The following is a 12,440-nucleotide window of genomic DNA, read 5'->3' as shown; positions in this document are numbered from 1 at the left end:
TTAAATTAATTGATATGTAGTGACAGTGGCTTGCTGAACTACAATGAAATTTCCAGGGTTATTGAAATAAAGTCTTTCCAAGTAAATGTTTAAACTTCACACGTAAATGCTTTAGGATCTTTGTAATTTAGCCCTGGGGATAATGCAGATTCCCAGGCTTCATTCAAGTAATATTACTTCAGGTGCATAGGCCGGATTCTCATAGCCCCAGCTGAGATCTGACCTCTCCCATTAAACTGAAAGTGAAAATTTTACTACCTGAAATATTCAGAAAAGCAGATTTATAGTATTGAATGTGGGACTTGAGGGCAGAAAGCAGTGGTGAAGTAAATGACTGGATGGTCCAGAAAAATACTTTTTGTAGAGGAACAACACTTAATGGCTTTATACAGTATACATTGTCATGACTTGATATTTCTGCAGTCACAAAACTGCCAAATAAAACATTATTAGCAGTTACTTTTACTTTGACAAATGTACAGTCAGAGAAGTTTTTTCTTGTTGAGAGGCCTGTTGTGACTTTCATTTCTGTGTTCAATGGGTGAAGCAATACCAAACCAATTTATCAATCTTGACAGTATTCTGACGATACTCTGGAGTTATCTGCATTGCAAAAGCTCCATGGGAATTGAACTCAGACAACTGTTCTTCCTGTTGGAAACTGGACAGCCAAGGAAAGTAGCTATAATCAGTTTGAATTTGCCTCTGGCTCATCTCTTGCTCTGTTTCCTTTTAGACCACTACCTCATTAATAAAAATTTGCTGGATTGCTTTGAGTTCAGGTTTCGCAATCTACTGCTTAAAACTTGATGTGAATCCAATGCTGACTACAGTAAAATTATTTAAAAAAAAAAAATCATATACAAGAGGAAGGGATAAAAAGGCCAGGTCAGGTCTGGTCCCAGGCTAAAGGAAAGCAAGGCAGCAGGCATCCCATGCCTCCATCAGTTACCAAGACTGAAGGAAACTGCAGATAAGAAGCATGACCAGCATTCTCTGTGTTTACACTTGTCACAGAAAACACAGCACCCTCAGCACAAGATAAGCAAATAAAGATAAATGCTCCATCTTATTGCTCAAAATACCTTGCTAAAGGTCAGATTCCCATTGATTTCTGGTTAGATAAAAGGCACTCACTGATCTGGCTTGAAATGCTAGGAAAGCCTCATGGCCTGATAACACTTCATTTATTCCCAATGTGATTTTATAATCAATTTTAGTTTTAGACAGTTACATTCTGATTTTGTCCTTTGAAAAACATTGCAATTGTTTTTTAAATAGGTCAGAAGCAGACTGACAAAAAATATAAATCTGACTTTGGGAACTGGGTTTTGAGAGGATCGCTTTTATAGAGAGCATGGTGAAGGAGCAGAACAAAATTATTTTTCAAAAACCAAGCCAAATCAAGCAAAGGGGAGTATCAAACCCGAATGGTAACAGAGAAAAATCAACAATACTTATTTATGCACACTTAGCTTTTTCACCAGTACAGTCTCCTGTCCTGCTTTGTGTGAATCCTTAACACAATTCAGGATATGCCACACCCAGAAGAAGCACAGTTATCCTCCTAGTGATGCTGTGACCCATCTGACCAGCCTGATTTAAAGACCTGCCACACTTTGCGTACTTATGTAGTAGACTCAGAAGATGAATTTGGGCTAGAATAAGCCTGCAGATCAAGTGAACAGATCAAATGACAACAAGGTAAGGGAAGAAGGCTCAGAGTATGCCAGAACCCTCACGAGGAAGAAGCTGGGTCAAGGTGAAGAGACTTGGGAAACATCTCTGAACAAAGCTCTTGAGGAAGCATTAGGAGGATGAAGCTCATGGAAACGCCAGCTGGTATGACAAGGGTGTTAGAGAAAAAATGGCATCATTTCCACCTTCTCAGTGTGTACCCTATAAGATGTACACTGAGAGAAGAACAGCATTTTCCCACATCACCTAAATAAAATCCTAAACAGAAATTAACAATCCGAGCTTCCCTTTTCTTCTTCACACAGCTTGGACCAAATAAATAAAATAAAATGAAATAAAATGAAATGAAATAAATAAAATAAAATAAAATAAAATAAAATAGTACCACCATACATGTAATTATCTCAAGCCAAGACAAAATAATGGATCCAGCCATGATCTATAACTTCGAGATCCTTAAGCAGGCAAAAAATTTAAAGGAATCTATTAAGATCCTGATGAAATCCTGAACATATAGGAACTTTCCTATCAACTTCAATGGAGCCTGGATTTCACATCTAATGCCGTCTGGCTGCCAGGAGAACGTCACTGATGAATATGAATGCAATTTTCCTGCTACTTTAGAAGAAGCCAGAAAGGCTCCTTAGGAGACTAAAGTTATTTCACCTCTTTATTTTCTGTGATTTCATGTTAAAATATGTGGCTTCTTATCTTCATCTCACCACTGTAGCTGTGGTTTTCAGTTTTGAAAAGCTGAAATGGAGCCTACCTGCCTTTCTGCCATGAGAATCCTACAGTAAGTGCATCTGGGTCTTTGTCATACACTTTGAAATAAGAAAAAAAAGAGAGAGAGACTGGCTTTGCAGGAAGCAATTGTGGGGTAAAATGGACTTCTTCTCTCTCTGAATTTTAAACATTTTGCACATCTATCCCAGACACAAAAGACTCTGTGATTCCCATGACAACTGTGGCAAATGTAGCTGTAGGCATCATTTAATTACAATGACTCAGACTTCCAAGTCAACACCGATTCCTTAAAGTGCTTCAGGGCATAAAACATATGTACAAAAAAGAGTGACCTTACGAATATGCCCTTTAAGGTATGTTTCCAATTATACTCTGGGAATTTGGAATTTATTAACACCAATTAAAATGGGACATTGTACACTTAATTCTCCGTGCCCTGCACTGCAGATTTATCCCTGCAGGTTGAAATGCTGTTGTTTTGTTTTGTTTTTGATGAAAGAGAAAGCTAAGATAAAGCAAAATGTCCTTACATGATTTGTTCTCATGGGTCATGGCAATAGCAGTACTACAGGAGAAAAATGTCCCTTACAGAGCTATGTTTTGTATGGATAGTACACTGACAAGACAAAATGCAGCTGAACTCTCACATACCAGCATCCAAGCCGGTAAAACTGTACCCATTCTGGATACATCACATAGTAGAAAACATGACTTGTCCCTAAGTACCTGCTATAAATAATCAGACCAGAAGTAAAATGTGTTTTCATTTGAGAAGTAACCTCTCTCCTTGTCAGCTTCACTTACAGAAAATGCATGCTGTAAATCCATATGAGTCCTCCTCTAGAATACACAAAAAAAGTAAAATATTTTCCTTTCTAACCGCAAATCTACTAAGATGTGAGCAACAACAACAATAAAAATAAAATAAAATAAAATAAAAATTAAAAAATTAAGGACCTGCCCTGTAGCTTTGTGGATTAATTGTTAACAGTGATCCACTCTTGTAAAGGACTGAGAAAAATGTCATGTATTTTAACCATTGCTACTAATTCTTCAATGTAGACCTTATTTACTAAAACAACTAAATATTTCCATAATGTGTGGAAATTACTAACAAAAAAGGAATGCCAAATGCACTGCAGACATGAGGCTACTTGGAGCTAAGTGAAAGACTGACATAAATCCATTTTGTAATCTCATGACTGTTTTCTACTAAAGGAGGGACCAGAATGCAATGTGCTAAATTACTAGGGCATAGGGATATGTTGCTTAAGTTTTGTAAAAAAAAAAAAAAAAAAAGCAGTTGCACTGCTGGCACAACAGACCTAGCTCTGTCATGAACGATTTATTACATCAGTATATCAATTTTATTAAAAAAAGGAAGAAGACAATGAAGAAGAAGTCTTTGTGCAGAGCTCAGCTCTAGACCAGTTTGGAAACATAAACAGCTTCAGAGTTTAATTAGGAACTGTTTACATCTTAAAGATAATTTCATTTTCTTCAAATTGTAACAGAGGTAATTGCAGATAGTTCTGCTGACTCTTCAATTTAAAGTCTCTAAGCTGCCAGACTGAAAAATGCAAAGTAAGGTCTGCACAACTGAAAACAAACTGTGAGGGGTCAGGAAATACCGTGTAACTAATAATGGTTTGATTATTTAATGTTTAACAGCTCTGCAACTACAAGGTACTGTGGGATGTCTAGAAAGGACAAAAGAGCACCAACCAGTACATTAAAAAGTCCTTTCCCACACTGGTCTCCATCACATTTCCCACATGACCTTTTGCCTTTTTTTTTAATATATTATTTTTTTAGCACTTTATTTATTTAGCTAGTGAGTTGGTTTATTATTGTGAAGTGAAGTGAAGTGAAGTGAAGCCTTGTGAAGTGACGAATTAAAGGTTTTTTGCTTCAAGTTGAGTTTGGTACCAAAACCAAGATGCTGACTTCACAGCACACCTTACTGGCTCCTGAAGCTAGCATGCTCCGGAGGTACATTTTCATAGCCCAGGTCTGTATACTACAGAAGCTCTGGGTTTGAGCAACAAAAAGGAAGGCAACCCTGTATCCTCTCTCCTTGAGATGATTTTTCAAAAAGAACTGAGATGGAAACTAACACTAAAAATAGCAAAACATACACATGATTAGTACGTTCCTATCTTCTCCTTATCAAATTTTAAATTATTGCTTTATGCATTTAACTACATGCTTATAATATAGTTAAATACAATTTGTTATACGTCAGTTTAAAAACAAAAATCAAACAAAAACAGATAAAATAATAACTCCAAAGAAAAGCCTCTGAAATTGAAGCTACTGGGCAGAATAGTTCTCCAAGAGACACCAACCACATATCATGCAAATATATATTTATGCAATATAAAATAATCGTTACTGTTAGTAGCTTTCTTTGATGTGCAGTTCTAAATCTCATTAATGGCAATGGATGATCCACTAGGGAAGAACAGACCTTCAGCACCATCAAAGGATTGTGCAACATGCTTCAGTGAGGGAGTGCTGGTCCCCCAGACACTGTCCTTGATGGTGAAGGGAGATGAAGAAGCTGCTGAATGTGTCCTCATCCTGCCCCAACCCTGCTGTTCACAGCTATCCCAACTGCACCAGGGTAACTGTGTGCCTGAGCTGTCAAGCAGATCACTAAGTAATCCTCATCATTCTTCTGCCCTGACAAATCTTTTGTTTAAGTTGGGTGATATCCATTATCTGGATAACCCACTAAATGCTAGTCCAGTTCACCAGCAGTGCAAATAAACTGCCACACAGGAATAAACCAGGTTGGAGTTTTGATCCACAGACGAATTTCTCATCCCAAACCAATATTTCAGTGTCTGCTGTGGGTGTAATGTGACAATCAGAAATACCTATGGCTATTGCAGAGAAACCCTGCATGCAGATTCTGTAATCCACATGTCTATGACCATTTAGCGTTACTTTAAAAGAGAAAACAAATACCCAATTCAAGCTGTGACACTTCAGGGGCTCTGGGGAGCATTTCCAGAACCACCCTTGCACCCTGGCAGCTTGGGGAAGAAGGTGCAAAGTGATGACTGGACTCCTGAAGTGCTAGCTATGTGTGAGTGTGGAAACTTCTGCTAGCCCTACCCTCACATTGACAACAAACACGGGGGAAAACTTGCAAGTCTGAGCACTTCGGAATCTGTATCAGGCCATTTAAGATAAGAAACACAGAAAACAAAACAAAATAAGACTCTCAACAATGTGAACAAGGAGTGGGAGCTGGGGGGGAGGGAGAGAGGAGGTGCAGAGGAGAGGCCAAGTAAAGAGCAGTTTTAGATATTGGTGATAATAAACTTGATACCATAGAGGGCTGTAAACAGAGAGTAGCCAATGCAACCAATTTTCCTTTGCCACCAGAAATAGATGCTATGAATGACACAAACTAGAGTAATGCACCTTCTGTTGTCCTCTGAAGTTAATGCATGAAAGTAAACCATCAAATGTTACTGTTTCTCACTTGCAGGAAAGCTGCCTTTCAGGGATAGTTTCTCTTCCCAGATCATGCAGACCTACATTTTCAAATCAGTTGGGAAGTGGCTTATAACACACAACAAAGAACAAATGCTTCCTAACCTAACACTTGGATGCCTACATCACTTGCAGTATAAACCCACGGACCACCTTATCATTAGTTGGGCAAATGAGGACATTTTCATTTATATCTTCTGTGCTACTTATGGTCTTGCTTGGTACCACATTTTAGCCACTCATGGAGAAACATCATACATGTAGACATCTGGTACTATTACTAGGGAAAGAACACTATATTTCCACTTAAATATTTCACTTATCCTTGACTTGTCTGTAACTACCATACTCAGTGTCCTGTTCCTAGAGGGAATTAAATATAGCATATACTGATGCTCTTTTTCATTGGTGTCTGAAAGAAACCCTCCTGATGGTGATTCCCATCTTTACTTTTTCCCCATTTCTCTTCACCAATACTTCAGTTAGTTTAGTTTGGCACTATCACCCAGCTGATTTTTAACAAATTATCATTTGCCTTCACTCTCATTCACAAATCTGTACGTTCCCATTGGCTGTATGTTTTAATTATAACCATAAAGGTTTCAGTTTTACTTAAAAACATTATCATAACAGTGGATGCTTTCGGGATTTATTAAACAAAGCCAAAAAAAAGATCATCTCCAAATTTCAAAAGTAAATGAACCAGTATTTCTCTACCTACCTTGTTCAGCTTCCACTATGTGCTCTTTATGTGATCTTGATTGTTCTCCTTCCCCAAACCCTGCCTCCAAAACTCAATAATTAAAGTGAAATTGTGGACTGAAAAACAATTACTCAAAATTATTATTATTTCTTTTAATTATTATTTTATACTGAGAGGCACAGTTCCACAAAAATCCTGTGAAATGATGATCAGTAGCTGGGAGGTTGAAGAATTGGTTTCAATTTCATTTCTCCTTTTCCTTCACTTATGATCACTATACAAAAACTTGGTCCCCAGGCTCCAGTAGAGCCCCAAGCTATCCTGCAGCCTAGGCAAATCACAGGCATTTCCACCACTACAAATTCACAGTTCAAGCTCCACTTCCCTGTAACAAATGCAGTCATATTTATCTGAGCAAATTGAATTTAAAACCTGACCAAATCAAAAAGATATACTGACGTTAAATTCTAGCTGTGAAAATGGAAATGGTAACACAAGATCCAAGATAAGAGAAAAAAAAAAAAAAAGGCCAGGCATAGAGGGATTCAATTCATTCTTTGACTTTTCAAAAGGAACATCACACTAAAAGTAACATGACAAAGTGGAGTTGTTGTGCACAGAAGTCCTTACAGAGAAGCTGCTTCCTTGTTTACGTTGCTGGCGCAGACCTTCCCGCGTGGCACCGAGTGGCTTCCCGTCCCTAATGCTACATGTCATTGCAGGGATACAAACCAGCACACAGCCTGGGACAAGGCAACGAAAAACAGGACTCCCGAGGAATTTAGATTAAAACAAAAGTTTATGAAGAGAGAGTTTTTCATTCAATTGTCTGTCAGGCAGATAGCAAAGGCCAAGCCTTCTCTCAACACATCAGGTTTTGCAGTTCCAGAAGAGCACAAACTTATACCCCTTGAATCCACATCTTGAAACAATAGTGCTTACAGTATAATTTATTTATTTTTTTTTCTTAAGGATTTGTTATTTTTAATTATTTTGCATTTATTTAGTCTCTTCATCACAGTCTTTGAAGAGAATCATTATATGGCCAAGGTAGAAACAAGAATCAAAGTAGACTTGCATGGCCTGCTGCCGGGCTGTGCTTGATGTGCTGGACAAGAAGACTGGACACAAAGTGCTGTTGCTTGATCCTAGAGTTCAAGGGAATGTCTTTCCCCTAGCCAGATGCAAAGGGAACTGGAGGAGAGACTGCAGAGCAGTCCTTATCCAGTCATCCTCTCTTCTATTGGTATGGTGAAAAACTGCTTCTGACTTATGGAAGTGCAAGGAGAGATGAATTGAACTTCTCTATCCTAGTAGCCTTCCTGGCATGTCAGTTACTTTTGGCTGAGATGAAACAGCAACAAGAATTCTCCTGATCCTGGTAAGAGCAAGACAAAACCATGAGATGACAAAGAAAGAATCTGTCTTCATGGCAAGTCATGGGGCTCTGGAGAGGGATGGAAACCACAGGAGGATCAAGCACCTGAATGTGCTTGATGAGACTTTGTGTCCTTTGTGGATTCCTGTGCTCTCATTAACACCTAAACAAGGTGAAAAACATGGAAAGTCAAGGAATACTTTCTGTTAGTGGTAAGGAATGTGTAGTATGCTCAACTGCCCCAAAGACGAGTGAGCTGTATAAGTCCCCCATATATAAATCAGAAGAGCATGTTATTGGTAAGGATATAGACACATGGGTGAGATGAAATATAAGCCCTTGGGTTTACTGAACTAAAAGAAAGCTATCTAAAAAGGTATTACTCCCCTTAAGGCTGGCTAGAAATTTCAAGCATTTATGATCTCTTAAGCATCCAACTAATTTGAGGGAACTCACGTTGTTTCAACAACCATGGAGATAACTGTGCATAATTTTGATGAAGGAGCACATTCCCAAAATTATTAAAGAAACAAGCCCTGTTAACTGGCATAATTTTTCTCCACAGATTGTGATAAATTCTGTGTTTAGTTGTGATTATATATATCTAGAGTAATGCCTTGGGTTTCACTATAACTCTTCTGGTTTTATCTAGCTGTCAGGAAGAATATTTGCAGTCCTAAGAGTGGAAAATTTAGGGAGATACTTGGAAAACAAGTGGAATACTGAAATGGCCTTGCTGATTCAGCTTAGTCCCTTTGTTTTCAGATACAGCCATCTCAGTAAAAAGATTTGCAAATCTCTTTGAGACTCCTTATTGCCTTCTTTATCACTTGAAACAGTTTATAGTCAAAACAATTAAAAGAAATGAAAAGGTGTGATTAAAACATATGCATAAAATGGGAACAATGTGTTAGTATTAAATATTTCCTTCTTGATACTATTTTTACAACAATAACAACAGCAAAATCAGAAACTTCTGCAATGGGATTTATGTGATTTCCATTGTAGGTATTGTGATCTCAAAAAAATCTAGAGTGCCGTAAATTCTGGTTTTGGTTTTATATGCTTAATTCCATTTATACAAAATATATTTTGCTAAAGTAGCAGGTCTTTAAGGCATTTGTTGCTCACACAAAATGGTACACATCTTGCTGGTATCTTTTAAGAGTGAAAGCTATAGGAAGCTCATTAAAGGATAGATCCAACAGAGTTTAAATTCCACACTGATCCCTTGAGATTTTTTTCCACCAAGAAGTAATTTCCAAGATGACTTTTTAATGCTAACCTCTTCAAAGGCTGAAACACAAGAACTGAAAGAAGATGGCAATAATTAATGAAATCACTTTTAAGTAAAAAGCCTTCAAACATTCCTTTTTGCTGCAGAACCAAACAAATGACTACAAAGTCAAGTTTGCAGAGGCATTTCTGTTATAACCCAGATATTTTTTATTCTTTTTAGATATCAGATAAGGACTTCTCAGGGGCTCATACTTTTTACCCTAGCTTCAGCCCAAGGATTTCTTTTCCCTTTTCTTGCACTTATTAACTCTAGCTTAAACCAACAGAAATTAGAAGGGCACAGAATGCCAAAGAGTATACAGAGAGAGCAAGCTGTCTCTCCATATGTATTTAGCTTCCCTGAGATGTTCTTTGTTTTGATGTTCTTCTTATTCTGAGAATGTTTTTCAGGCAGGGGATATTAATTTGGCCTTCTCTTAACTGACGCTTCCAGAGCTGAAAATTCTTCAGTGATTCTTGAGTAATGGTGCTCAGAGAAATACTACCATTGGTCAGTTGTTGGGTAAATATTTAAAGTGTTAATTTTAAATTGGTAAAACATAGTTTGGCTTAGGGCGTAAAGCATTCTCCTGGAATACTTATTACAGATTGACAGCACAGCATGAAGGTAAAGCCTAAGGCTACAAACCCAATGTTAAAATTTCCATTTATAAATCAATAGTCACTGCAAACAAACCAGCCTACTCTCTTCTGTGAATGCCTCAACTCTTCTTTAGGCATAAGATGTAGACAAAATTTGGTCAAAATCCAAAGACAACATGACAAAGCTGAATGAAGTGCACCTGCTAACCCCCTCCCAAAGCTGTCAGACCTATGGTCTGGTGTTGGGCAGGGCATTGCTAAGGCAGTATGGCCTTTAACCTATAATATATATGGTGCTTTAACCTGCAATGGTGCTATTGAAACCCTGGCATAAAGCAAGCTGTGTTTCTCGGACTCATATGTGAAGATTAGGCTGATCAGGTACAACCTTACTCTGTCCATACCCAGAGCCAAGCGACTGGACTGGCACACCAAGCAGATGAGGACACCTCCAGATAATCTCACAGGACTGTGGTTCAGAAGGCGGGACCAGAGACAAGCTAGCTAGGTTCATATTAGAGATATCTTCCTGTTATGAAACCAGAGTATCTAGAAATTTATTTCCTGACTGCATCTCCTGTATTTATTTCCAAACGCGGAGTAACTGGATGCCCAACCTGTAGTTCAGCTGAGATGACTAAGGCTTGAATGCATCTTTCAGGAGCTCAGAGCCCAGACTTGTCTGCCCACTGCATACCAGGTATCACATCACATCACTTCAGAGCCTTGTTTCCAACTTCAGTTTGTTTTCACAGTGTGTTTAATAGCCCTGATGTACTGCAGAATGCAATTCCGTAGGGATATTTACTACCTATTGTTTTAGAAGAGGCTGGCTATTTTTCTCTTCCAAACTGTAGAACCACTCTTATTGTCCTCCAAGCACACAACTCTCTTTTCATTGTTTGTCTCAACTTGCTGTGCTTGGCCTCTGGCCAGAATCTCTTTTTCTGCCTTGAAGGAGGGTGACAGCTTGCCTTTGAAGAAGTGCCAAAGCTGCTGTTTGGCTGACCAGCAGGGAGCAATCCTGCCCAACACTCCCTGCCCTCTCCCATATTGCTCCCCTCCTTTCCCAGAAACATGCAGCCTCAGAGCAATCAGAGGCTGACCTGATCAAATATCCCAGAAGAGGTTTTCAAGCAACATATGAAGTTTAAGCACACACAGGGAGTGCTGGAGCTGGAAGACACATCAGAAGATCATCTAGACCATTTGCTCACCCCAAGGCAAATCCAGCTGTACCTACAAGATGCTGCATATTTGTCTGACTGGTTCCTACCAGATTCCAGTCAGACAGTCACATTTCTGCAGGCTAACTAGTCCAACATGCCACTTTTCCATCAGAAAGCTTTGGTAAACCTCATCTCTCTTACTTCAATTTCATGCCATTGGTTCTTGTCTGAATCTGGACATGGAGAACTCTTTCATTATATAATTAAGTTTCTAATAGCATTTAAAATGCAGAGATGCAAGCTGTAACTAGTTACCCTGCTCACAGTGCCTGTGCTTTTCATGTCTACTAAACCACCAGGCTTCTCTGTTGACATATAAGCCTTTATCATCAGCAGAGCACTGACTCAGAGATGATCAGCCACAGATTCACTGGCTTTATTTTCCATGGTGCTTTCTGTCTTTCCTTTGAAGATCTTGCTCTGGCCACTGAACAGGCCTAACCCCACTAAGCTGACAGACCCAATTTGCTCACAGGTTAACACTGCTACACACTTACAACAGACAGAGAAATGCAAAAGTTTGTGCAAAACTAAAAACCTTCTCTGTGCAAGACAAAGGCTTTACAGAGAGTCTAATAATAATATATTTCCTGCATTACTTTATTTCCTACACAATCATCTTAGTCTTGGCCTTGGGACATTGCTCATTTCCTATTATGACTGTGATGCTCAGTTGGCAAGATGAGCAAGGAGGATATTCTGATTCATCACTTGCAATGCAGTTTGGTTTTTAAAAAAACTTAACCACCTGCTTATGGCGTTTTTGTCTCTCACACTGGTAACAAGGAAATGGAAAAGTACAATGGTACATGTTTTATACTGATAAGAAGTATAATTGTTTCAGCTTGAGGGGGATAACTGCAAGGAGATTTGACAGGTCTTGGAAAGTTTTTCTTTTTTTCATTTAAAAGTACCTCAGACAGAAAACAAAACCTGAAAATTTTCCACTATAACTGCAAGATACCAGTGCTCACGCTTGCACTTACCCAGTAGAGGGATTCATGATGCAACCCCCTTTCTCTGTAGATGCTTTGCAGTTGCAGCCCCTCTCCAACGTATCGTGATTCATTCCAAAATTGTGGCCCAGTTCATGAGCTAGGGTGACTGCTGCACCTAGAGGGTTTTCTGAATGATCCTTAAACAAATAATAATAATAAAAAAAATAAAATAAAATTGCAAAGTCAAGGTAAGGAAACATTAAAAATGCACATTTCCTTTTTAAGGTCCAATTGTTCATTCTTCAAAATGCTTTATGAGCTTACCAGCTGTAGTAACACTATTGTTAAATGCACACAAT

The 12,440-nt window shown here is 38.5% G+C and overlaps 1 protein-coding gene across 1 annotated transcript in view; it reads right to left on the bottom strand.

Annotated features, from left to right (window-relative positions):
- ADAM12 (ADAM metallopeptidase domain 12) overlaps window positions 1-12,440 on the bottom strand; it is a gene marked incomplete at its 5' end in the record, with an annotated part of 181,815 nt that overhangs the window by 40,284 nt on the left and 129,091 nt on the right. Inside the window, one exon of the mRNA XM_082764323.1 lies at window positions 12,130-12,278. Within this exon, the coding sequence (XP_082620449.1) occupies window positions 12,130-12,278 (149 nt within the window). The remainder of the gene's footprint in view (window positions 1-12,129; window positions 12,279-12,440) is intronic.

The sequence above is a fragment of the Aythya marila genome (genome assembly GCF_965140915.1).
Source record: "Aythya marila genome assembly, chromosome: 7".
Taxonomy (NCBI): domain Eukaryota; kingdom Metazoa; phylum Chordata; class Aves; order Anseriformes; family Anatidae; genus Aythya; species Aythya marila.
This window is presented reverse-complemented; position numbering and strand designations above follow the sequence as displayed.